The sequence below is a fragment of the Pteropus vampyrus genome, unplaced genomic scaffold, assembly GCF_000151845.1.
Source record: "Pteropus vampyrus isolate Shadow unplaced genomic scaffold, Pvam_2.0 Scaffold124, whole genome shotgun sequence".
Taxonomy (NCBI): domain Eukaryota; kingdom Metazoa; phylum Chordata; class Mammalia; order Chiroptera; family Pteropodidae; genus Pteropus; species Pteropus vampyrus.
Window position 1 is genome coordinate 2,789,537 of NW_011888905.1, and position 26,557 is coordinate 2,816,093.

Below are 26,557 nucleotides of genomic sequence, written 5' to 3' on the forward strand. Positions count from 1 at the left end.
TTGAGGGGTGAACTTCTGAAACTTGCTCCTCTAGAAACTGGGAATTGTTTTCAGTGGTCTCCAGGAGGAGAGGCTCGATGCAAACCATCTAGATCCCCTTCCACATGGCAAAAATAGGCCCTCTGGGCCTGTGTCTCTCTTCCTTCCTCTCATCAGATATCGTGACAGCGATTTGCACTTAGCCTCAAGCTTCTTATAAGACTGAATAAGATTGATAGATTGCTCAGCAAGGAGAACAATGGTTTCGTTGATATGGATAAAAGGAAGAAAGAATTTAAGAAGCAGAAAGAAGAGCTTTTGACATGATAACCATATCACAATTCCCTAAGTATCTTTTTATTCCCCCATGATTGGGGCAAGATGTATCTATGCAGTAAGGTGTGCATGCAACTAATACTGCTTCGATTTCGGAATGCTAGAGAGACATGGCAGTTTTCTCTCTGTTGTTTTTACTACTGGGTTGAGGGTTAGGCATTCTATAGCTTCTGGGAACCTGCCAGTCTGAGTCAAATGTGATGTGAGCAGCAAGCCCGGCTTTCAATGTCTCCGTGACAGGTGGTGTTTCATACTTGAGAACACCAAATATTGTAAATCATATATATAAGTTGGAGAAAGTAGCAGAATCATTTCTGTCCCTGGAAAGTTTGATAAATGAGGTTAGAATTCCAGGTCAAAGTGGAAAAAAAAATTTATTTTTTTTTTTTGAAGAATTAAACTTGACTTGGGCTTTATCTTACCCGTGCTGTCAAATGTAGGTTTGATTATATCTGGAAATAAAATATCATTTAGAGTTGCTCTCAGATACAACTTCTTGATGAATTTCACTCAATTCCAAAATCTCCATCCAGGAATCTCTGCCTGTCCTGTTGCTGTGCGGCCCCTAAGCAGTAGGTGGCACTCGTTTGCGCGAGGAAGACTGCCTTAGCTTAGAAGTAATCTGTGAGGCACGTATCCAGCCAGGACCAGAGTGGAACATTATGTAAACAGCTTTTGTGTAAATATTAGGGAATCAAGTAGAAGTTGAAATCTAGCAGAGCTCAGAATTGGTCACCCGTGTCAGTGTTGGGACGATGGAGGATGAAGGAATATAGAAATGAGAAATAAGTCACCAAAAAGTGAACCGCTTTGTTAGGCCTGAGCATTACTGTCGGAACTTGGAGCTAGAGAGCGAAAGGTTCTTCTCTCCCTGTAGCAGCAGCTCTTCCTGTAACCCTGCGTCATCAGCGTGCTGCCTGTGACCCGAGCTTGTAGAGCTGTCCACGAGCGTAATAGTCATTCCCATTACCCTGTCACCTTCTTCCGTTTTCTCAGCTAAATTTCGTTGATTTTCGTAACTCAGTTGAGAAATCAAAAGCCTGTCCCAGCCATCCCGGGTGCCTCGCTCAAACGGTACCTGTGCCACAGCGGCTGGGACAAGAAGCCCTGAGACGAGGGAAAGAGGCTCTCAGGACTGAAGAGCTGTGGGTGGTGAGAGCTCGAGCTGCATGTTCAAATAAGACCTAAGAGCACATTGCTCTAGGCCTGTACATTCCACAGCACAGTGGAGATCTCGAAGTGGGGTCTGGGAAGACGTCTTTGAGTTCAGAAATTAGAGGAAAGGAAGATGTGGTCATCGATCTGAGACCCTCGGTCAGCATTTCCAGGATTCTTGTCATCCAGGTCTTAAGCAGTGGGTGCCATTTTTCATCATCTGAGGGAAACGAGTATGATTCCTTTGAGGCTAGCCCCACAAAGACAGAACTGGGGTGTTTAATAACCAGGCAGCCAGTCTGGAAGACTTGGGGCTCAGAGTCGTTTCTAGACATTTCTTTCTGAGGGAGGGTGCTTAGTAGAACTCTGGCAAGTAGGTGTAAGCTCCGTATGTCGAGTTCTGGAGTTGCGGCCCTTCAGAAGGCCGTGGGTGTTATGCTTGGTGCTGTCCGGTCCCCCGAGCCAGTGACAGCTGGACCTTCGCATGCCTTAGCTCTTCACAGGGTAGACTCTGGAATTGCCATTAACCTCCGTCCTGGTAAACCCTCGGAGAGCCAGGACCGCGTGTTGCCGGTACGATGAGCTGCCTCCTTATCGTCTGTACCTGGGCTGGACAGGTGGGCTCCACTGCCTTTGCCCTGCTGTCCCCTGTCAAGCTGGCCATTTTCTTCTCGAGCCCCTACGTAACTAATGAGACAACCTGAAGGAGAGTGAGATGTGGGGAAAACATTTTGAATTTTGATTTAAATCAGTGAAATAAGAACGCTCATTTCTTATTTCCATTTGTAAAACCAGTCTTTGTCTCCACCGCCTCTGTGAGGAATTTAGACAGGAAAAGTATCTTTGCTGAGGTTTTATCGTCACTTACATCTTGGTGTCTTCTTTATCCTAATAGGATTTGAGTTCTCTGTCTTCCCTTGGGTGAATTGAGACAGACCTAAAAGTTCCCTTGGATTTCTTTTTCCAGTGTAGAAAAGAATTTCTTAAAACTTTTCTGTGAACCTTCACTGTTGGAATACCTTAATTTTTTCCTTATCTTGTCTAGTGAGCCAGACCGAGGAAGGCTAACTCCCTCCCCAGACATCATTGTTTTGTCTGATAATGAGGCTTCCAGTCCCCGTTCCAGCTCCCGAATGGAAGAAAGACTCAAAGCAGCCAACTTAGAGATGTTTAAGGTAAAGGTGGAGCCGGGGGGGAAGACAGATACTAAGAAAGAGAGAAAAATGTTTGTCGTGCTTCTGTTGAATTCGGTAAGAGCCCCCATCTGTTGTTTTCATTCATGGTTTACGTTTTGGATCTAAATGACTACCCATTGATGAAACTGGATAAGTGAGTCTCAGCCTCAAGGGCGCGCCCTGTTAGAATCAAGTGGAGAAAGATAGTCTAGAAAAGCAGTCAGTATATTTTATTTCTGGAAAATGAAAACAGCTTTATAATTCAGGTCACATGAAGTGAACTTTGGGCTGGAAAGGCACCTCCTACACCATCCTGGGTCTCAGAATATGGGGGGATTCCTTAGTTTCTTATCTGTAGCCAGAGGAAACACGGCTTTAAAAGATTTAGCATTATTTGAAGGGAAAGCGGTGTCTCCCTTCGGCCACCCTTGTATTTTGCCGGGAATCTGGCTGACTGGCATGCGTGTGGTCGGTCCCCTGAGCATTTCTGAGGACAGCAGGTTCTTTGAATGACGCTGTTTTGTTCAGTGTCATTTTCTTACAGTGTTAACGAGAAAAAAAAAAAAATCAGTTCCTGGCTGAGGCCAGTGTCTGTGTGGGGTTTGCTTGGCCCCCCCATGTCTGTGTGGGTTTTCTTCAGGGCCTCCAATTTCCTCCCACATCCCAGAGATGTGCACATGAGGTTAACTGGCGTGTCTGAATTATCCTAGCGTGACTGGGCCTGGGTCCCACTGTGCAGGGCCGGCTCTCGCCGTGCACCCTGAGCTGCTAGGAGATGCTCCAGGCTCTTGTGACCGTGGACTGGAACAAGCCGGTTGAAAAATAATTACCTTACTTGTTTTTCTTAATTTTTCTTAAATGTATACATAGCTCACATCTATTTCAGTGTTTAATATTAGAGATGTTTTGGGTCTATGGCCATGCTACCCTGAACAAGCCCGATCCCTTCTGATCTCAGAAGCTAAGCACGGTCGGGCCTGGTCAGTACTTGGATGGGAGACCACCTAGGAAGACCAGGTGCTGTAGGCGTAAAAAATAAGGGATTATAAGCTGACAAGGTCCTTGCAATCTGTGAGGTCAACCAAGGGTTGCCTCACCTTTTAAAAAAAAAAAAAAGTAAAGAAAAATGTTTTGGTTTTTATTTAGAAGTTTGGCAGTGCTTTTGTAACCAGAAATATGCCATGAGGACTTAACTCTTGTTTATAGCAATTAACCTGTGATAAAATTGGTTTCATTATGTATCACTTAGCTTAAAGTCATAGTTTCCAAGAACCTATTAATGATGTTCAGTGAGGACTTACTGCGCCTACTGAATACCAGGCCCTGTGCCAGGCCCCAAGGACACAGAGATAACAGTCCCGTCGACACTTCTGCTTTTTGAGGAAGATGAGGGTTTCAGACCTTAAAGAAGGGCTCATCTTGCAGGAGGGGACGCTGGGCCCTGCTGCTGTAGCTGACAGTCTCCATGTGTCCTTAGGGGAAAGGCATCGAGGAGCGGCAGCAGCTCATCAAGCAGCTGAGGGACGAGCTGCGACTGGAGGAAGCCCGACTGGTGCTGTTAAAGAAGCTGAGACAGAGCCAGCTGCAGAAGGAGAACGTGGTCCAGAAGGTACTGCGGCCCGGCAGCAAGGGACCAGGGGACAGGAGGGGGACGGGCCGGAAAGGGGGCTGCCCCCACGGGCCCAGCTGGGTGGCTTCTTACTCTGTCCTCCCATAGTTTTTAAGTTTAGGAAGAGTGCTTTTTTTTTTTAACCTTAGGCCTTAATCAAGAAAACCTTGATTCTATTTTTCTCCTTTTTCCTCCTGGTCAGTAGGAGCTTCACACTGACAAAGAATTTTGAAAGTATAGAAACGTACCAGATTCCTACCTCTGATCGTTAGCTTTTCTGCTGTCTGATTTTCTGCTCTTCCCCCCGCAGACTCCAGTTGTACAGAACGCGGCGTCTATTGTTCAGCCATCACCGGCCCACGTGGGGCAGCAGGGCCTATCCAAGCTCCCCTCCCGGCCGGGGGCCCAAGGGGTCGAGCCTCAGAATCTGAGAACGTTACAGGTATGTGACCTGTGGTGGGTCTCAGTGTCCGAGGGCCCAGCTTATCCCTTCTTTGTTTTAGGGCTTGTGTAAAGGTTACAGAAGGATCCGGCCACGATAGAGGTGTTATCACTGCAGATATGAGATAGTCCTGTAGGTCCCCACCCTTTTTGGCACCGGGGAATACAGAGCATCTAATGCCCGATGATCTGGAGCTGAGGCGGAGCTGAGGCGGTGATGCTGGCGCTGGGGAGCGGCTGCAGATACAGTTACAGCTTCGCCAGCTCACCCGCCGCTCGCCTGCTGCTGTGCGGCCCAGTTCCTGACAGGCCATGGGCCAGTACCAGTCCGTGGCCCGGGGGTTTGGGGACCCTTGCTTTATGGCATGATTTAGTCTGCAACAGAAGGATGAATAACCCTCTTCTTTCCACTGTAGTTTCTCTTCTCTGGGGAAGGTTTCCAGCTTAGCCCTTTCCCATGTGCGGTTAGGTAGCCGATACCACAAAAGCCGGGAATTCCTGGCCACGAATAAGGGTTTGCGGTGATGGTAGATTTCACAGAGGTCATTAGATAATCACCAAGTCTGTCTGTGTTTCTGAGCTTCTACTCGGCTGTGTGTTACAGGTAGTGTTTTCCCTTGAGCATTTTGTGGGGCATTTTACTACCTATGACTTGTTCTTTTCTTCCCCTTTAGGGTCACAGCGTCATCCGTTCAGCGACCAATACCACCCTCCCACACATGCTGATGTCTCAGCGTGTGATTGCCCCAAACCCAGCCCAGCTCCAGGGTCAGCGGGGCCCGCCTAAGCCCGGCCTCGTACGCACCACAACACCCAATATGAATCCCGCCATCAATTACCAACCGGTAAGAGAGCCCCGGTTTGGAAACGGAAATCCTTTTATTTCCTTTCCTTGTTGAAAGGACCGTAGATTTTACGTTTTCGGACAAAGAGAGACTCTAAGACAAAAAGGATAATTTCGGTGGAGCTGGGACAGCTGTCCCCAAACCAGAAGCATCGAGGAATCGCATGAAGTAGCGGTGGGGAAGGGAGGTTATGCGGCAGAGCAGCAGTGAGCTGAAACCCACCTAGAAGAGAGGGGGCGGGGCCAGGGCACAAGGGGCGTGGGGCATATGACAGGCAGCGCCGACTGGGACTTTGCTCTCGGCAGTCGCAGCTCGTAGCCACCAGCGTTCCCCCGTGAGGTTGCACGCCTCCTGTCTTTTTCTGAGTTTTGGGGGAGCTAAGTGGTCCAGACCAGGACCAAACAGTGTTCTCTGCCCCGAAGGCAAGAGTTGGTCCTTTCTTCCACCTGCCATCACTGACCCCCGTACTTGCTCTGTTTCAGCAGTCAAGTTCTTCTGTTCCCTGTCAGCGGACAACATCTTCTGCCATCTATATGAACCTCGCCTCCCATATCCAGCCAGGGACCGTGAACAGAGTGTCCTCACCACTTCCTAGCCCCAGCGCCATGACCGATGCTGCCAACTCACAGGCCGCAGCCAAACTGGCTCTTCGCAAACAGCTGGAAAAGACACTCCTGGAGATTCCACCCCCTAAACCTCCCGCTCCCTTGCTCCACTTCCTGCCTAGTGCGGCCAATAGCGAGTTCATCTACATGGTAGGCTTGGAAGAAGTCGTACAGAGTGTCATCGACAGCCAAGGTAAGACCGATTCTTCTGGTCAGTCTTTCTAAAGAAGAGGTTGCCAAGCCCGATTGACGTGAGCAGAGTAACACAGGGTACCGCGTCATCTTAAACAGCCTCTTCTTACTGGTGCCGAGCGACCTCCCATTCCTTTTTCAGAGGCTCTGTGGGAGCAACATATCAGAAAAGCCTTTGTGTGTCTCTGTATATTTTAGGCTTAAGGCTTTTGTCGTGTATCTTGTGTATTTTTTGCAGTATATCATTTAATTCTTTTAAAGGGTGCCTGGCGTGACGCATGCATAATTTAATGACGGGATCACTTATTTTTAATGTCGGTGTTTATGGGACACCGACATTAAAAATAAGTGATGGGTGTTTATTGTGCTGCCTTGTTATATTCAGCCCCTGCCATTGGAGTGCTTCTAGTTGAGAACACAGCCATACTGATGTAGATGACTCTGACCACATGAAAGCTGGTAAACCAGCACTGAACCAGACTGTAAAGTAGTAACACCGTGCAGTCTGTACTAACAGAGGTATTAAGCCTGGATTTGCAAACATACGAACTTAGGGGGACACCCGGCAGTAAAGTGCCTAAAGGGCTCAGTATCGGCTAGAAACGGGTCACGAAGTGAGTGACGTAGGCACTGGTAACTAAAATTACAGACATGTGACAAGGGTAAGTGTACTCTGAGGTAGAGGTGCCAGGAAGCACGGTGGTGGCTGAGTGAGGTGACTCCGACTCTGAATCGACACACATTTTCTTCTCGTTGGGATACAGCAGGAAATCTGAACACCTGGGTTCCTGGCCCAGCGTCGTCGTTCAGGAGTTGCGCTTCTTAGACTTAGTTTCCTCATTTGCAAAGGGCGTACTGTCTGAATTCACTAAAGTAATGCTGGTACGACCAAAGGAAGTAAAAGTATCCCGTGCACGGCCGGGCATGCTTTCTGTGGTCTCTTTCTGAGCTCAGCGCAGTGCACTCCTGGGAGTAGAGTCGTCTGATGAAGAGAAGCAGGCGAGGGAGGGAACGCGGAGGCACTGACGATTCTTTCTGTTGGCATCTAGGCAAAAGCTGTGCCTCACTCCTGCGGGTCGAACCCTTTGTTTGTGCCCAGTGCCGCACGGATTTCACCCCTCACTGGAAGCAGGAGAAGAGCGGTAAGATTCTGTGCGAGCAATGCATGACCTCCAACCAGAAGAAGGCTCTCAAGGCCGAGCACACCAACCGGCTGAAAAACGCGTTCGTGAAAGCTCTGCAGCAGGAGCAGGTGAGACGCCTGGCCTCTCGCTGCCCCCGCCCAGGCGGGCGTCCCCCAGCGGGCGCGCTTCTGGGCCAGAGCAGCTGTGTCTGTGATCCCCGCAGTCTGAGGCTCTGGGCTCCTGGAACCCACAGGCCTGGGTCTCCGTTTTTCTTCTCATCCTTATGTCTTCTGTTTCCGGTCAATGGCTTCTGATGGGTGGGAGCAGTGAGTGATACCGAATGGCTGAGATTAAGGGACAAGGGCAGAGGCCGAGACTCGTGGCTTTCCCTAGTAGCACAGAAGCAGCCCCTCTACTCGACTGCATTTCCTCTTCAAACAAACGCGTTTTGTTGGGAAGGATTTGTATTTGTATCGGAAATCTCTTTGAGAGAAGCAGTTATTTGCAGTTCATATTTGACAAAGAGACGACAGAGGAAGGGGAGGGTGGCGAGGTCGCCCGTGAAGAGCGATGGCGCTGGTGTGTGGGCGCCTCCTGTGGCCTCAACGCAGTGGGACGGTCTCGCACAGTGGGTGTGTTGGGAGGAGGCTCAAGTCCTTTTCCTCTGTCCCATTTTCTACCACATCACCCATCAGACTCCTTTGAGTAGCATCACGAACCTTCTGGAAAATGGGTAGATGGGAATCAAAAATAAAACCTCAGTAACTCATCAGCCTTCATTATATCGATCAGCTCATTGCCACTCCCCAGCTCTCTCCAGCCGCTCTCAAAGACATGCCCCACAGCTTTCCTGGAGGGAGGGACCCCTTATTCGGTGAAGCGCGTTGGCTGCTTGTGCCCAGAGTCGTCGGTGCACCTACCCCACCGTACTCTCTTGCCTCTTCCATGTCCCTCCAACTAGCCGGCAGCATTAGCGATAAGAAGACACCTAGGTTTTCTGGTTAGGAAATTGGGGGCTGCCCCGCCCACCTTGACCTGATGACTCCCAACAGGAGATCGAACAGCGGCTACAGCAGCAGGCAGCCCTCTCCCCCACCACGGCCCCCGCTGTGTCCAGCGTCAGTAAACAGGAGACCATAATGAGACATCACACGCTTCGGCAGGTGAGCAGTTCTCTCGCGGGCCCGTCAGCCATTTGTCCCAACTTATGTTTTCTTCTAAGGGAATCATGCTGCGCATCCGCTCCCCCACCCCCTGTACCCTTACCACCCTCAAAGCCCGTCGTGGCAGGTCGTGATGACCTCTCTCTCCGTCACTGCAGGCACCACAGCCCCAAAGCAGCCTCCAGCGTGGCATGCCCACATCTGCCCGTTCCATGCTTTCCAACTTCGCACAGGCACCCCAGCTGTCTGTGCCAGGTGGCCTCCTCGGCATGCCAGGTAAGGGGTGCGGCCCCGAGAGCTTCTCTCGGAGTCCAGCTCTTTCACACTCAGTTCTTCGCTGCCTCTCTAGGCGGCTCGTCCCTTCTCTCGTTTCCAGATCTTTCTTTAGGTTCTGTTGCTTTCACTCCCGTTACTGTCAAGTATTTGCTGAGTTCATATTTCGTGCCAGACGCAGTGCACTTGGGTTTTGGTAGTGAAAACGGCACGGTTCCTGCTGTCGGGGAGTTAACGTCTAGTAACTCCCCCTTTGGTGGGCATGTAGTTACCGATCAGACCAGCAGGTGGCTCTGGCCAGACCAGCAGGATCGTCCGCTGCCCTCATCCTGTGCGAATAGCCCCCCAGGGACCGCTCTCCCCAGTCAGCAGCCCCCGAACCCAAACAGATTCAGCGATTTCATCTCTGTCGTGATCCTCTTCTGTCGCCATTGCTTTCTCCGACTCTCCTGTGCCATTATTCCCGAGAGGAGTGGAGCTTCAGGAGGACCTCTTTCCATAAACCTCGAGAGCGGAGGGTAGTTGCACTGACATAGAACTTGAGAGTCTGGGCAGGAGCGGGCGGCCCCCGATGTTCTCTCCCGTCTCCAGATCTGCAGCCCCGGGCGGTGCAGACGGCATCAGCTCCTCCTTTAATGTCCGCCCCAACTTTTGTCTCCTGGGTCCAGGTGTCAACATCGCGTACTTGAACACTGGCATCGGAGGACACAAAGCCCCCAGTTTGGCAGACCGGCAGCGGGAGTACCTGTTAGACATGATCCCGCCGCGGTCTATATCGCAGTCCATCAGTGGGCAGAAATAACGCCCGTCCCACCCGTGCTGCCCCAGCCTCGAATCCTTTACCCTCTCCCGTCCTGTTGCCCCAACTTCCGTCGCATGCAGTGCCTGTACTGGTGCCTACCATACACGGAAAACAAAACAGAGAAGACAAAACATAGAAATCAGCAAGAACACACGCCCCGCCCCCGCCGCCCGCTCGTCCACACTGCTGCCGTCTGCTCCGCGCTGGCTCCCCGGTTTCCTTTCCCAGCGAGGTGGGTCCCCGCCTCTGACAGAGGTCAGGATGAGGGCCGGGGGGTCCGAGCCCTCTGACGTGTGTTTCTGGAGTTTGTTTTTATGCTGTAATTATCATCATTTTTAATGATGTGTGTGTCCTCCCTTTGTTCAGTGGACGGTTAAAACCTTTTTATTTTCCCCCAGTATTTTTTTATCATGTTTTTTTTTTTTCCCTGTAAACACAACATCCAGCTAAATGATAGCGTTGCGGTAGGGTCCCCGCCTGCCATGTGGGACGTGACTGAGGTGTTAGGGCTGAAGCTCTTACGCACTTAACCTGGGGCAGGGGGTGGCATGAGCGAGGAGAGCAGCGCTCCCACGGGGGTCTGTGGGCTGCACAGTGGGGGCGGAGGTGGTCAGTATGAAACGGGCTCCAAGAATGAGTGGGAAGAGCGTGGAGGGAGAAGCTTTAAGCCTCAGCCACCCTGGAATTGACCGGAGCGAAGCTGGGGAGGGGCTTGGTGGCCAGGCCCTGGCCCTCCGGGTGCTGGGGGATGACTGGTCTCCCGCCCCCTGGGGAGACGGGACGTCTGTTCCAGGCCAACTAGCCCAAAATCATTATTTCATCTTACTTTCTTCATAAAAATTTCCCCTAGCCCACTTCTTTTGTTTTTCACCCTGCGCACCCCCGATAGCCGCGGCCACCTTCGTGCTGTGGGGTCACGGCTGGCCCGGCCCGAGGTGGCTGGCGCCCTCGAAGTTGGCGTGGGCGTGAGTGGAGCGACGAGGGGAGGACAGAGACTCAGAGCAAGGGGAGGGCTTTTTTCTCCCAGCAGTCGACACTCCCCTCTGCGTGCAGGGAGGTGCGGGCGAGGGCACCGGTCAGGCTGGAGTCCCCCGCCCCGGCCTGCTGCCGGATCACAGCGCGACAGCTCGCGCCCACGCTGGCTCAGGCCTCTGCTAGAGACGGAGTTCTCTCCCCAACCCCGAGTTCTGTTTTGCTTTTTTGTTTATTTTTTTCTTAAGTGCTACTAATGTAGAGAATGAATTGAATTGTGCAATGTTGCTGTTCGGGGGACCGGGGAGAGTAGCATCCCGTTTGCCCACACCCTGGCTGTCTCGAGGCGGCAGGGCTTTCTGCTCCCCTCGCGGTGTGCGCCCACCTGCCTCGCCAGCTCTGGAAGCTGCCAGTGCCAGGAAGGGGTGCTCTCAGCAGACAGGTGTGCAGAGGAGTTGAACATTCTGACCTTGAAAGCCACCTGGGGAATTCCCCCCGCTTTTATTTTTTAAAATTAAATAACTTTTTTAAAGTAAGGCACTTTTAAAATTCACACACACACACACGCGCGTGTGCGCGCGCACACACACACACTCACACACACTCTGCACATCTCCATGAAGTGTGGGGGTGGGATGGGGGAAGGAGCTGGATCGGGCTCAGTTCTCCCCACTCCCAGCTCCTCCCCGAACTCCCAGGCCACTGTGGGTGATTATACTGGCCCTACGGGCCTTCCTGGCTTCTGTTGTTTCTCCCTCCCCCCGATTTCATTGAGCACTTATAAAGGAGCAGAGATGCGGCCTGTGTCGGGCTCCCCCAGTGGCGAAATGGTCTGGAAGCTAGACACTAGGAACAGGTAGCGATGGGGTCGTTTCGAGTATTTTTCTGGGGACTGTGGTGCCCCTGACTGTAAGCGGTGGGAGAGGGAGGGGGGTCAATGGAACTGGGTGTGGGATTATTTTAAAATTATATATATATATATAAAGATATATTCTTACATCTTTTCTTTGCCCTCTGTGCTTTGAAAGCACTGGAATAATCGTTTGGTTTTGCTTTTCTCTCTTCCATGAAATTGGAAGCTTTTTTAAAAAAATATTTTCCCTACAAGTCATCTTGCCTTGTGGCATGCCTGTCCGGTCTCCCCCACATGATGAAGTGCCGTTTCTGTCGTGTCTCCCTCCCCCAGCTCAGAGGTGCTCAGAGGTACGAGATCCCCGAGCTTGTCAGTTGAGATTAAAAGTAAGGAACAGAGAATGTGCAATACCGCCTGGCTGCGGGCTGTCCCTGCCCTGAGCTGAGTCCCCTCCCTGGGAGCCAGGCCACCTTTGCGTGGGGTTTGGAAGGAAGGTGTCTGGAGGATGGGCAGTGACGGGCACGGGAGCCGGTGGTTGGGCGCCGCGGAGGCGGCGGGGGGCGGGGACGGGGAGGGTGGGCGTCCCTGTTTGTCCCCTCAGGGCCGGTTCCAGAGAGGCCGCTTGCTGACTGGTGTAGCTCCGCGTCCCTTTGCTCCGTCGCTGAGGTTTGATTTCTCGCCCTCTTCTCCCATTTTCATACCCTTCCCAGGGAGTAGTAATGGGGGTGAGCTCTCCCTAATCATGGTGAAGTATGAGCCTTCCGCCTCTTTCCGTCCCTCCCTCTCCCCTGTCCTCTGTCTTCCTTGTTTCTCTATTTTTCGTCACTGACTCGCCTTGTGTCCCTCCAAGTCTGTTGTTGCTGTCCATCTCCAGGCCTCGGCCCAGCGACACTAACCCTCATGCTTACGGACAGGAGGAGAGACCCTCTGCTCAGAGTTCCCCTTTACTCCCAGCACCCCGAGGCTCAGGGTGACAGTGAGGACCCCTGCAGCTCTGCCTGGCGTCCCTGTCCCCAGGGGCTCTAAAAGCAGCAGTTTGCGGACAGTGGCCTACGCCCCAGCAGCCTCACACGGGTGGGCGAGCGGCAAGGCTCGGGTGAAGCCGAGGGACAGAGGTCCATATTCGTCATCTTTTTAATTTTTATTTTTACTTTCTGTCATTTGACCACAACATCTGGACTTCCTCCATCCCTGGAATATATTTTTTCCACATTTTTGGATGTATGTATGGTAGACAGTTTTTGGTTTTTTTGTTTTTTTTTTTTAAGACACAGAGATAAATGTTCTCCTGCTTTGGTTACCTTTCCTTTCCCCTTTAAAAGGAATTAGCTGTAGAACTGCTTTGTAAAGATGCTTCTTGATATTTTACTTTTGTTCCTTTTCCCAGCCACTCCCTTTTCTCCCCACTCCTCCAGAAGGCAGAACCCTTCTGCCCCCGCCCCGCCCCCCCAGTCCTAGGCTCCCCCGTCCCATCCAACAAGACCTTCATTAGCTTATGATATTTGCTGCCGAGATGTTATAACAAGGACTCATTCGTGTATATAAGCTATTTCTTGATCCATTTAAAAGGAATTGTACATTGTGTAGAAAAAAAAACTGAAAAAGAGAAAAAAAAGCCCTAGCCATGGATATTGTGAAACTGTGTTATGTCATTTTGTAATGTGCCCGTTTGTGTATGATCCGTGCAAAAGGGTTTCTGGGGAAGGGGCGGGGGAGGGAGGCAGGGCTGTGGAGGGCAGGGAGGGGAGTGGGCCGGGCCCAGCACACTGAGACTGGCAGCTGCTCCAACCCCGTCCCTCCTCAGAGATGCCACCTCCCCCACCACCCGCCCCCCACTTGTGCCTTGCCTCCCCACCCTGGAGTAGTCCCTCCGGGTCACCAGCACTGCCTTGGCAGAGCCCACTCCCCACCCTAACCCGCCCCCCCTCCCCGCCCCCCAGCCTTAGGTTGATGCTGTGGGGACGAGCTGGGGGTTGGGAGGTAGCCGAGGAATGGGGCAGTTCCCGGGGGCATCGAAACCAAGTATTATTATGAATTGTAATTGTATTTGCACTGTTTTTCCTCTGATTGCATCAGCATATATACAATATACCTATACAACAAAATTCAGTGTCCAGCTTTCTTATGCAAGGGGTTTTTCCTCACCCCACCCCCCGAAAAAGAACCTAGTGTCATGGGCCTTTGTGGGTGGATTGTCAGGGGACGATAGAGCGAAAGGACTTCGAGAAGTCGTCCTAAGAAAGTCTCGCCCCGGGAGAGGCATGTCCATCTGCACAGGGCTAGGTTTCGTGACTTGGGGTGAGGCCGGGCTGCCGTGACAGCTAAGGCCCCTAGTCCAGGCTGAGGAGTGAGCAGAACCACGCCACAAAGCGGGCGGGCCGCGGGCACAGGCGGGACCTGGGGTCCAGTCCCAGACTTCCCTACTAACTTGCTGTGGTGGAGTTAATTTTCTGGGTCTCAGTGACAGTGGAAATCTTCTGGACACCAAGTTAATTCTGTGCTCCCTTCCCCAGCCTTTAAGACAGAACACAGCGGGGGGCCGGAACACCAGGGAGGAAGCCAGAGTGACTGGCGCTGAAGCTGTGCGTGACAGGGCGCTCGCAGGGCTGCCAGGCCTCTGCTGTGCCTGTTGGTTTGGGAAAAGGCAGCAGAATGTCTAGGACATGTGACACCTTTGTCCTTTTGCTTCTAGTCATCTGAGGGCAGGCCCCAGGCCCCACCTCACAAGCAGCCACAGGACCCTTAAGGGTGGCCGAGCAGCAGATGCCCCAGGTGGGTGGTCAAGTAACACCCTTCGTGAGCCACAGGATGTGAACCCTCCCATCATCTTGTGACACAGTAGGAGAGCTCAGATAGAGTCCACATCCTGTCTCCTTCCCTCATGTCGCACATGAACCTCAAAAGGCAGCTGTCTCCCACGCAGTCTGTCCCCTTCGGGGACCCGATCCCCACCGCCCGGGCTGAGTGCTCCCACACTGGGTTCTTGGCTGGCAAAGCCTGGAGAGGGTGCCTGCCGTGGGCCAGGCGGGCAGGCCCTGGTGACAGCGGAGGGAAAGCCGGGGAGGGGTGGGGAGCAGGGAGGTGGGGTGGGCGTGGCCTCTGAGTGGGTGGGTGGGCGGGGAACAAGACCCTTTTGCACAACTCTTTAAGTTTTTTTTTTTAACTCATTCTAGTTTTCTGCATTGTGTTTGGGAATTAAAATGAAAAAACTAAGACCAATAGAAACTGGTTTTCAAAAAGGCAAATACGCTCCCATCTGTTTCAGATGCTGTTGAGCGTTTCAGCAGCGACAGAGTCAAATAATAAGCTAATTTTTGGAGAAAGGATTAAAAGAAAAAAAACTTTGTAATATTTATCACTTGCAAGCTATGTTTAATAAAGAAAGGAATGGTTTCTAAACTCTGCTGTGGCTTGTGCTTCAGTGGGGGGGCGGCTGGGGGGCGGGGCGGCTGGGGGGCGGGGCGCGGTAGTTGAGAGTGAGCTGTGGCTCGTCCTCCCTGCAGTCCTGGCGTGTGCCTTTGGTTTGTGTCCTTTTCATTACTTCGAGCCCTTCCCTACTTCTGTGTTCTCGTCCCCGCCACCTCTGCGTGGAGCCAGTGTTCCAGAAGCCTCCGACCCCACTCTAGTGACCTGACGACTTAGGGTCCAAAGGTATCGGGGAGGAGGCAGCATTTACCTGAGAGGCCGGTCTCCACCCTTGTCCCAGGAGGCGTCCCCTGGCTTCCTCAGCCCTTCCTGTCACACTGCTGCGTGTCCAGTAACAGCCCTTTGTGGCATGCTGGTTTCTCCAGGTGGGGACCGGATGACAGCAGCTCACCCCGCTCCTTTCTTAGCGAGCTGCATCCTGCAGCGGCTCTGCCCTCCCGCACCACCAGGGACTCGGGCTCCGCCCTCTGACCCCTGCCCGCCCCTCCCCCTCTTTTCCTCTCAGCCCAGGCCGTTAACCAGATCCTATTTGTGTTTCCATTTTGGTTTCTTTTATTTCCAACAAAGCACTCAGACCGGGCCCACACAGAGGAGACGATGTCACTTCCCCAAGGACTTGGTCCCCTGCCACATACCTTAGTTAAAGCTGCTTCTGGCCCTCGCCGGAACAGTTACGGGGGGCGGGGGACGGGGCCCGGCCTTGCGTCGGGGGTGGGGGGTCTTCCGTCGGTACTAGCTTCACTCCACCAGGGCGCAACAGGGACGATGCTTAGGGTCACCTAAGCCCTGGGTGTTCCTTCCTCCAAGACTCTCCCCCCACTTTGGCACAATACCGGACAGCCCTGGAGAGCGATGCTGATGGAGGGAGAGCCTGGGGTTTCGGCTTAGGGGACAGTAGAGCTGGGCAAGGAGGGACAGTGGGGACCTGGGGGCCGTAGGCTGGCAGAAGGAGGAGCAGAAAGAGGTGTGCTTGGGACACGTAGAACTGAGGGCCACAGATGGGTGCGGCGCCTCTGTCCTCGTTCTGCCCTGCTTCCTGTAGCCCGCTGGGCCTCTGCCCAGTCCTGGTGCCGCACAGCTCTGAGGACTGGCCCTCCCCTCGGCCTCCTCATCTGGAAGGTGGACCAGTGATGGATAAACAGCTCTGTCCTGCTCTTGAACCCTCAGCCAGCAGCTTGAGGTGAAAGAGCTTGAAACCCTGGATGGACCCAGCGCGGGCAGCGGCTCCCAGGAGGCCTGCTCAGAGGTGGGTGGCGTCCAGCACGTTGTGGAGAAGCCCTGGGCAGCAGGGGCTGTGGAGGAAATGGGGTGAGCCCGCTGCCCGTCTGTCTGAGCCCGGGGACTCTCTGCTGGAGGGGGCTGTTGAAAACATGCTCAAAGGCGCCTTCGCCCCAGGCCAGCTGGCTGTGGAGAAGAGCGTCTTGGCCACTCAGCAGCCCTCCTCGTGCCTGGCTGGAGAGCAGGGAAGGGGCTGCAGAAGGTGGAGCTAGGATGAGACAGGCCAAGGGTGAGGAGGGGCCGAGGAGCACAAGGAAGCACCAGAGGACCATAGACAGGCCTGGCAAGTGTCCACACAGGCCTGGGGTCACAAAGAGCGAGAGGGACACACCGGTCAGTGCAGGACTGGACGCCTGTTCAACACCCACACCCACATCCCGCAGGCTGGAGCTGCAGCACGTAGCGGATGATGCCCCCGTCGGAGGGAGACATTTCCCAGGACCCTCAAATGGCAGAAGTGGAGGGACCCTCAATGCCCGCAGGCCCTGGGGGTGGAGGGTGGCTCTGGGTCCCCCGTCACAGCCAGGCGGGCACTGGCCTGGTTGGCACCTGCAGTGTTCTCTGCTACACATTGGTAGACGGCCTCGTCCTGGGCCCAGACCTTCGCCAGCATCAGCGAGCTGGAGAACCACGACCCGGCTGCTGCGGGCTCCTTCCCACCGAGCCCCTGCCCAGTGGGGGGGCTGCCGTCTCAGAGACCCACAGACCTGCCCGGGAACAGAGGGACACTCCTTGCGTGTGGGCCTTCCCGGGGGTGGCGCAGGCAGGGCAGAGCCTCGGAGTGGCGCTCGCGCTGGGGTTTGTGTGGGTTTGAGAGAGAGAGGGCTAGGTGGGGGGGTGGGGGAGACGAGGGCACCTGCTTTGGCTGTTGTCGTGGGTCAGCCGAATGTCCTCCCCAGGACCCGGGACCCTTTCCGTTCTTCGACTGAACCAGCTGGGGCTCGGACGCCCTGGGCCACGCAGGTGAAGATGGTGCTGCTGCCGAGAGGCTTGGACAAAGGACTGTGGTCACCGGACAAACTCGGGGGAGCTAGGCAGGCAAAGGGGTGGCGCCATGAGGCCCAGCCTCTTGTCTCCCTCCCGGCCCTGCCCCAGGATCCCATGGTGGGTGAGGTGCCCAGGACCCTCCCCGTCCGGCCCTCAGGACTCACCCTGCACAAGCGGGTCGCCCTGCCCCGGGTGCCAGGCCGGTTGGCAGCGCGGACGCAGACGCCCGAGTGCCGGACCGACACTGCCGGACGAGGTTCCAGGTGCCCAGGACTTGGACGCCCTCCACGTTGATGGGGCGGTCGCCTGCGGGCAGCCAAGGGATCAGGACTGGCAAAGGGCAGGGTCTGGGGCCTCTGGGAGGCGGCGCGGGGCGGTGCGCACGGGCCGTGCCAGGAGACGTGGCCGCGGGTGTCCGGCGGCGATGCACTCCAGCGCCACTGTTGGGTGCAGTCTGAGCGTCAGGTTCCGAGGCCCCACAGGATCTCGGGCTCCCGCAGCAGCCGCGGGGATCCCCCTGCAAGGTGGAGGCTGCCAGCCGAAGGGTCTGGAAATGGAGCTCCCGCATACCCCAGTCCATGCTTCTGCTCCCAGAGCCCCTCCTGGTCCTCAGGTCGCCAGACCTCAGAGCCCTGCTGAGCCGTTTTATTACCTGTCTACAGATAAAGAAAAGGACTTGCCCAAGGTCCCAGGGCAGGTCACTTCAGGGCTAAGAAGCACGCTCAGCCGGCGCCAGTGACACCGGAGCGGAGGGAGCGCAGAGTGCAAGCGCCCCCTGGCGTCCCCCCGATGGCCTGCAGCGTGTCAGAACCCCAGCTGCCCCACCCCACGGGGACCCTCTCCCCGCGCGAGGTAGGGACAGGGCCTCGTCCCCCTTCTCAGAGTCACCCCCAAAGTTGGCAGGAAGCCCCTCCCTCAGAAAGCAAGTCGGGCCCCCTAAGAATTCAGTGTGTCTCAACTACTCAGGATGTAAACGTCTTTTGAAATATACTACTTGGGTCTGAACAGAATCTTTGTTTTCACCCCCCCCCCCCGTTTATTCAATTATTCAATAAATCACCCCAGGGGGCACCATGACCAGGCACTATTCTCACAGTGAGAGCACAGGGGCGGACAGCAGAGGCAGAAACAGGCCTGTTTTCCTTCATCCTGTTACCGGCATCTTTGTTTGCCACTTTGTATTTTACGAGACTTTGTAACATTTCTTTAACTCTTTCATAAATGTCTTTTAAGAACTTCTCGGACAAGATTTGGTGCCTCTAAAATGAAAGTTTCTCAAGGACTCGTATAAAGGCTCACATATCTTTAAATATTCCTCAAGGCCTAGAATAGCATTTTTTTCTTTCATCTATCCATCGTCCTTAACCACATATTGAGGGCCCACTTCCGGCCAGGCCCTCCTCAGTTTGCCTCTGACAAGTTCAAGTTCAGCCGTGGGCGTCCTGGAATGTCCTGGCCTTGACCGAGGAGGCTGTATTCTGCCCAGTCAGACTAGACTGTTCATGGGGTAGAGCCTGGACCATGGCACACACTGTGCCGGCGCTGGCCCAGCCCCTGGGCTCTGGGCATTGTCCTAAGCCCGCTCACACGGTCTCACTCAGTCCTCACCACAGCCTGTGGGGCCAGCGCCTTAGTTCCCTTCAAGTTCACCGACAAGAGCACCGCACTGTCAGAGGTTGAGTAACTTGTCCAATGTCAGCCAGACAGGTAGAAATGGGACACAGACCAGGGCCTTGGAGCACTGGCCAGCCGACAGCACCCCTTCCCGCCAGCGGGAGCACCTTGGGAGTCTGGGCGATTCTGTCTCCCTGGGGGGCTCCCCGGGGAGAGGCCTGCCCCGGGGCATTAGGAGGGAATGTTTCGGGGCCTTGGTCCCCGGCTGCTGTCCCTGGGGAAGAGCCTACATCGACCCCAGCGCCACCCGCCAACCCCCGGTTACTGGCCGACCCTCTGCTCCTAGCGGAGCCTGCCTGTCCTGACCTGCCTGAGACCCCCCAGCCACGTGAGGGACCGCACCTGCCCACGGCTGGCACGTGGCCGCGAGCGCAGAGCACTGCAGGAGCGCGACGTCCCGCGGGGCCCTCCGGCCCCAGGTGGTTGATGGGAACGGGGAGTGGGGGAGCCCCTGATCCGCACTCTTGGCTCTCAGTGTCTAAGTCGGTTCCAAAATCAGAGACACGACAGCTCCCCGCCTTCCCCTTCCAGTCTTCAACTTAAAAAGCGTACGTCCTTTGGTGGAGTTTTGTCTGAAATGTTTGAAAGTCTGCGGAGGCGCCTGGCGCTGTCCGGAGACCCGCTGCTCACGCCCCCGCGGCGCCCCCTCGTGGCGGGTTCGGGTACACCCCCGGCTCACCGGCGGCTCGCGGGGACCGTCCCCCGCCCCGTGGGGCGCAGAACTCTCCACGCCACGCGGCCTACACCGGGGGTCTCAGGTACAAAGCTACTTTTATCCTCATCCCGAGGAGGAAACATGCAAGTCGCACCCCCACATGCGCACGCACACAGAGCTGCACCCGGGCACCCGCCTCCGCCGAGACACAGCTGACTCTGGCCCCCACTCTAAAGCCCGCGGGGGCTCCCACCGCCCTCTGGATCAAGTCCCGGCTGCTTCTCACGGTGGGCCTGGCCCGATCCATCCTGTGGCCCTGGACTCCGCCCCTTCTGTGGTCCAGCCGCGTGCAGCTGCCACCACGCTGACGTTCTCGTCCTGTGCCTTAGCTCAAGGAAATGACGTGAATGCCGCCCTGTCCACCTCGCTGACTGTCGCCTCCTTTCTCCGCTCACCCGTCAACACCTAGCTTGGTAGACCTCACTCCTGACCCCGCTGACCACTCCTGGCCCACGCCGAGGCTGGGTTAGAGGCCCCTGCCCTGGGGTCCCACAATCCCCCCTTCTCTACCAGGATGTGGGCTCCGGCCCGTGAGGGACAGGCCTGCCTACCGCGGCGCTCCACGCCCAGCACCGCGCCGCCCAGGTAGCGCCCGCTCCAAAGGTCTGTCTGCACAGCATGTGCACCGCAAACGGCCACGTGGCCACGGCCACTCCCAGGGCGCTGGCCACACACCCTGCTCCCTGCCCCGTGCCCGCTGATTCCCCTGGCCCTCGCTTACCGCTCAGGGGCAGCTGGGCCTCCTGGCTGTGCCGGGTACTGGCCACACTGTGTGCCACGCAGCGGTAGGTGTCCACATCAGCCTGGCTCATGTTGGTGATGTGGAGGGTCCCGCCAGGCAGCAGTGTGACCCCTGCGGATGCAGAGGTCAGGGGTCCACGCTGTGCTCCGCCCACCGTCTGCCGCCCCGCCACAGCCACAGCCACACTCTCGGGTGGTGCTTCCTGTGTTCCCAGGAAGCTGGGGGGCTGGAGCAACCTCCCATCAGGCAAGGGAAGTGGGCAACTCCATCCCCCTCCACCTCGTCGGACTCCGGACGTTGGTGGAAGCCAGCCGGGCAGACCCAGGCATGAGCTCCCGCAGAGCCGGCCTTGCTTTGCCCCAGCAGCGCTGTCCCAGAGGCCCCGCCCCCACCTCTGGCCCACCTCTGCCACTTCCGGCCGACCACTTCACCACGCCGCCCTGCAACCCTGCGTCTGTGACTTTTGTGGGCCATGAGCACTTTGCCTTCCTCCATAAAAAAATGTCTAATTACACTTTACAGTTGCGTTGGTAAAAGACAAATAGAATCCAGGTTGGATTCATTATTACATATTCACTATTATACTCGTTTTGTTCTAGTTTTAAAGAAATTAGAGTTAAAACATTTTTTGTGAGCTCTAGGCGCTATGCATGCTGTGTCTAATGGCTAACTGGGCGCTGCCCAGGCCAACTCTGCACCCCACAGGTGCCCTCTGTGGGTGCCCCTGCGCTGTCACCCCCCCAGCCCCGGAAGCAGCCTGGTCACTTGCTTGCCAGCTGTACCCGGGCCCGCCAGCTCACCCGCCGCCCATAGCGGTTCTGGGCCACGCGAGGTACTCACGGGACGGGATGGGAGGCTCCAGCGGGGGCCAGGGCAGCCAGATGCAGGGCACCGCCTGGCATCAGGGTGGCACTGCTGTCGTCGGCCAGGGCCAGCCCATCCCGCTGCCAGAAAAAGGACGTGGGGGGCTCACCCTGCACCTGGAGCCCCCGCATGGCCCCCACGGCCCCAGGCTCCACACAGGACTAGCTCAGAACCTGCAGCACAGCCTGTGGGGACAGTCAGTGAGGCCTGGACACGGCAGCCTCCTGTGACCCACCACCTCCCCTCTGTTTTGACCCCCTTCCTGCCTGGACGAGGGCCGAGATGGCAGGACTTTACTTTGAGGGGACCTTGGGGCAGCACCAGAGGAGCAGGGAGGGGAGCAGGGGTGACAGTCTGAGGAACAGGCCCTGGCAGTCACCGTCTGGCCGGGCCTGGCGGGCCACCACCATTGATAGTCTCAGTCAGGCCCTGGCAATGAGGAGGGGGCAGGGCAGGCACGATAGCGAGGTCGGGGGCCCAGGCGTGGGCATTGTGCACCCCGCGGGACAATGGGGTTGCCTGCTCCATCCCCTGCCAGCCCATCAACCTGTCTGCCTGCAGGGTCAGCTTCCCAGGGCTCCTGCCCCCAACCCCCGGCCCGAACGCAGAGGGAACACTCATTCCCAGACACACGCATGTGGACTGAAAATGCTCATCTCACAGACTACCCCTCCTCTAGACACTCACAGACGTATTTAATCCCAGACAGAGGACACAAATACAGGTCGCACACGGTGACATCGAAGTCACAAATACAAAACACAAGGCAACAGACACCAACGTCACAAGCCCAGAAATGACTGAGCAGAGCTGTGAACATGCATCGTCCCCGAAACCACGCACACCGTACACCGTATGGTCACAGCCTGTGAGGCTGAGCCTGGACCTGCCCAGCGGACAGGCGGGGTGGGGATGGAGGTGGAGACAGTGGCCTTCGAGGGGCCAGAGCCCACAGGCCCAGGGCCTCAAGGATGTCTGGGGAGACCTCTTGTTGGGCTACATCTCTCCCAGAGCCTCTGCCTGGGTCTGACGAGGTGGAGCTGGATGGAATTGCCCCCCAACCACGCAGCACGGGACCCCAGCAGCCTTTCCAGCAGCTGCAGCCTGCATCTTGGTTCCCCAGAGGCCATCCCTCTCCAGAGCTTTCCTGCACACCATGTGACTTGCACATGAGTGACTGTCCCCTCCTGTCCTGCTGCTCCTTCGCCTCTGTCCTTCCCCCTGCCCCCTCTCCCCCACTGTGGTCCCCGGCTCTCTCACCTGTAAGTCTCCTCCTTATTTTTTCTTCTACCTCTCCCACCCTGCAGGCCCCACCCCCCGACCTGTCTTGAAGCAGCAGTGGCAGCGGCAGCCCCGCGTCCCCCACGGGCCTGGCCCCATTGGCCCAGGCTACTTCCCAGCACCCCTGGTCTTCTGCCTTTGACCAGGGTGCTCTGGGCTGTGGGCGTTCCCCACCCTTTGGGGGGCACAGTGTGGGGGCTCTGGCCTTGTTTTGGGGAGCCTGAGATCTGGGGGGCGAGGTCTTGGGCAGAGGCTGGAGGCTGCTGTCCTTCCTCTCCCTCCCTGGAGCTGGGCAAGTCTCTCTCTGCTTTCAGCCTGAGCCCTCTCCCCGCCCCCGTCCCCACTGTCCCCTCCACCCAGGGCCAGGTCCCAGACGGGGCGACAGTTGGGGTTGGGAAAGGGAGGGGTAGAGGCCAGTGAGAGCAGGGCAAAGTTGGGGGTCGGGCCTGTCCTTTTCCAGCCTCAAGAATTCTCTCCCAGCCGGAGACCCGCCCCTCACTCCCTCTCAAACTTTGACTGAGAGAAGTTCTATGGGGCCTGGGCCACCCCCAAAGGAGACCGCCTTGTCGGCCCTCCTTGGCCAGCCCTGCCTCTCTTTGGGTCCTCACCTCTTCCCGGAGCCGCCTCTTGAGACAGAGCTGCCTGGACAGGAAAAGGGTCCCACGTCCCGTGGTCAGGGAGACGTGGCCTGGAGCGCTTGCGTATGTCCTTTGTAGGCGATGTTAGTGTCTGAGCCCGCTTCATCTGCAAACGAGGGTGGCCGTGTGACCGAACAATGCCCTGGGACCAGGCGGGTTACGCCAGGTGAGGCCTGAGGACGGAGCGCGGCCCAGGTGGGCACTTGGGTGTCTGGCGACACCCCGTCTCTGTCAGAACTGCCCCCTCCCCAACACCTACTGAGAAGACGCCTCCTTACCTCAGCTCTTGCCTTGTCACCTCCGAATTCGCACTCCACCATGGGCCGGGACACAGGACGAGTGGTACAGAAGACCCGGGCCCGAGTCCTAGCTCCGGCACTAAGCCGCCCCCTCGTCTTGCGCTGGGATTCCTCACCCACGCGACGTCCCCCCTGTGAAACGGGAAGGAGCCTGAGGACGGAGCGGAAGCCACTGCACTTCAAGGGCCGAGAGCGTCTTCTTCCTCGCCTTCCCCTCCCCCACCCCTCCTCCTCCTCCTCTTCTTCAAGAACAATTTGATGGAGATATGTCCCCCTACCGTAAGCTCGCCTGTTCAAGCCGTAGAACCCCACGGTCTTGGCACCTTTCCCGACTTGCACGGCCATCTCCGTAATCTATTTCACGACATGCTCCTCACCCCCAAAGGAACGCCTGCAGTTAACAGCCACCCCTCGGCCCCCAGCGCCCAACTCGCCGGCCCCCACCCCAGGCTCTGTCTGCCTGAGTCATGCCTCGCATGGTCCTTTGTGTCTGCTTCTCTGACTCGGCACCATGGTTTCAAGGCTCACCTGCCCGGCAGCGTGTGTCAGTCCTCCCATGGCTGTCCTACAGTTCATCTTTCTGTCACCACCTTTGGACTATTATGAATTCGCCGCCATGAGCATCGTGTTCAGGTTTTTGTGTGGATGCGTGTCTTCAGTTCTCGTGAGCACACGCCTAGGAGTGGGGTTCCACGTCATGGGGTTACTTTGCCTTTCGAGGAGCCGCCGAGCTGTTTTTCCAAAGTGGCTGCAGCCTTTTACATTCTAAGCACTTCTTTTCAGAACCCTCAAGATTGGGGTCAACTTTTGATTGGTCCCAGGCCCCACCAAGAATTTGATGAAAGCTTCCCCCAACCCCCACCAGGGAGACACACTCACGCCCCCAGAACACTGGTGTCACCCCGGGAAGTGCTGTCCCAGAGGGAGCCCCCGATCACCTTGCTGTTCAGGAAACGCTGGCAGGGTTGACTCCCTGAGCGCCACCTTTTCCCTCCCTCCCCGACCATTACCGTGGCTGACACTGAGCAGCTGCTGGCTTTTCTGGAACGACCTCCCTGGAAGGTCCCCCTGGCACACCTGGGACATTGTCTCCTTTCTCACTCTGTCCTCTCAACTCGAGAGCTAGATCTCTCTCCGTGCTCTGCCTCCATCTCTCTCTGTCTCCTTCCGTCTCCCCATCTGCGGCCGGCAGAGTCACGGCCCCTGAATCCAGATCGCCTGGCGGGGTGGGGGGTGGGGTCGGCTCAAGGCTGCAGCTGGAATGAAGGCGGCTAATCAGCTCACCTTAGGCGATTAGCCTGGGTTGCCCAGGTGCGCCTTATGGACTCTTAAAAGTGGAAGGTCCTTAAAAGTGGAAGAAGCAGGCAGAAGTCAGAGGGAGATGGAAAGTCAGAATGAAGTGACAGCAGACGGACCCACCCTGATGCAGAGAGCCAAAGAACGGGGGTGACCCCCCCAAAACCAGGAGAGGCAAAGAACAAATTTCACCTGAGGCCCCCAGAAAGGACCGCAGCCTGCCCCCATCTTGACTTAAGCCGAGAGGCCTGCGTCTGAAGTGCCAGCTGCAGCGTGTCAGAGAATGTTTATTGTTTGGAGCCACTCCATGTGTGGTCGTGTGTGACAGCAGCAAATAGTTAACTCGACGCGATTCCTGTCTACTCCGTCTCCAACATTGTCACCCCATGTTTCATTTCACATTTGCTTCTTTTTGCTGTGTCTCTACTGGAGTGTGAGTCTCACGAGGGCAGGGACTTTGTACGTCCCTGCTGTGTGCCCCAAGCCTGGAGCTCCGTCTCGGTCAGCCTTCATTGGAGGGAATGGAAGTAGAACGCGCCACCTTGCAAACCCATGCCCACGATGCCCTCTGCTCTGGCCCATGGCGCTTTTCGAAATCGCAGAGTGGCTGCCCCAGAGCAGAGCCAAGGCCACCACCTTCCTACGGGTCTTGGGCCCCAGGGCCATCCCCTCACCTTCGCCTGATGGCCTCCTGAGCCCACAGTCGTCGTCCTGCACAGTTCGTCCCATGCTGGGCACCCCACGCCCTGGGAATGACATCCCAATACCTGGTGGTCTCAGTTTAGTGATTCTAAGATAGAGTAGGGGCAACCAGCCGCGACAGCCGGATCCCTCCACTGTAGCATTCCCCGCCAACGTTTTCTTCGTTTGTTTTTAACGCCCACAGCACCTGGTCTTCCTAGGTAGTCTCCCATCCAAGTACTAACCAGGCCCGGCCCTGCTTAGCTTCCGCGATCACACGGGATCGGGCGTGTTCAGGTGGCATGGTGGTAGACTCCCCATCAACCTTTCATCTAATCATTTTATTCATTGATGATAATTGCCTGAGAATTATTTCATTTTAGGGATTGCAAAATGGTGACTTTCCGGTTCTAGCATTCCTTTCTCATTTGTTACATGGAAGCCTTTGGTGAAGAACTTTCCCTCATGGACTAGGACCATTTGGCGACCTTGAGATACAATTCGCACAGGGACAAATGCTTGTTGGTTCTTTTCCTTTAACTGCTCGCTTTCAGAGTCAGGCGCTGACGGGGCAGCCCTTTCTCCCCCCTTATCCGCATGCCGTCTTTAGTATCACTGTGAATCGCTACATGTTTTGTATCCAATGTTTCAAGTGCATTCATGAATCTTTCTGACATTCAGATTGCCCTGTACCCTTTCGCTGTCGCCCTGTTCTTTGATATCTTTGCTTTCTGGCACCAGATACTTCAAGGCTGTCCTGAGTATTAGGTGTCCCAGGCCTGGAATCGGCCCTCCCTCCAGGGTGCTGGGCACCAGGCACTCTCGTGACTGTCAGATTGTCCGTTTCAGTGGAATACGAAATTTACTTCACTCACTTTATTTTATACATCCACCTTTTTTTCTCTTGCTCTGGAAACGGTGACTCCTAATCATTAGATAGTGGTTGTGTTTGCACAAATTTAGGAATACACTGAAAACTCTGAGCTCTAAATTTTAAAAGGGTGAATATGCTGGTATCTGAATTATCTCCGAAAACATCGCTCCCAGCAGTTGCCCCCTAGAGGCCCAAAGAGAGAACTCTAGGTACTTTGGCCCCGCCTCTCCGTCTTTCTTTTCGTTTTAGCGGGAGCGCGGAGAGCCACGGGCGCGCCC

The 26,557-nt window shown here is 55.8% G+C and overlaps 1 protein-coding gene and 2 pseudogenes across 4 annotated transcripts in view; 2 read left to right on the forward strand and 1 right to left on the reverse strand.

The window, feature by feature from the left end:
- GATAD2B (GATA zinc finger domain containing 2B) overlaps window positions 1-13,629 on the forward strand; it is a 65,988-nt gene extending 52,359 nt beyond the window's left edge. For 2 of the 4 annotated variants that reach the window (XM_011366471.2, XM_023534367.1), the window contains exons 3-11: window positions 2,516-2,645; window positions 4,123-4,254; window positions 4,565-4,696; window positions 5,370-5,540; window positions 6,023-6,338; window positions 7,387-7,589; window positions 8,514-8,624; window positions 8,783-8,900; window positions 9,566-9,699. In XM_011366471.2, coding sequence (XP_011364773.1) covers window positions 2,516-2,645; window positions 4,123-4,254; window positions 4,565-4,696; window positions 5,370-5,540; window positions 6,023-6,338; window positions 7,387-7,589; window positions 8,514-8,624; window positions 8,783-8,900; window positions 9,566-9,699 — 1,447 coding nt within the window. Of the gene's footprint in view, window positions 1-2,515; window positions 2,646-4,122; window positions 4,255-4,564; window positions 4,697-5,369; window positions 5,541-6,022; window positions 6,339-7,386; window positions 7,590-8,513; window positions 8,625-8,782; window positions 8,901-9,565 lie in introns of all 4 variants that reach the window. The other 2 variants (XM_023534366.1, XM_023534369.1) reach the window with 2 other exon arrangements.
- Window positions 3,556-3,674, forward strand: LOC111743882 (annotated as a pseudogene).
- An 11,972-nt stretch (window positions 13,630-25,601) lies between the features above and the next one.
- LOC111743889 lies at window positions 25,602-25,719 on the reverse strand (annotated as a pseudogene).
- Window positions 25,720-26,557: the final 838 nt, after the last annotated feature.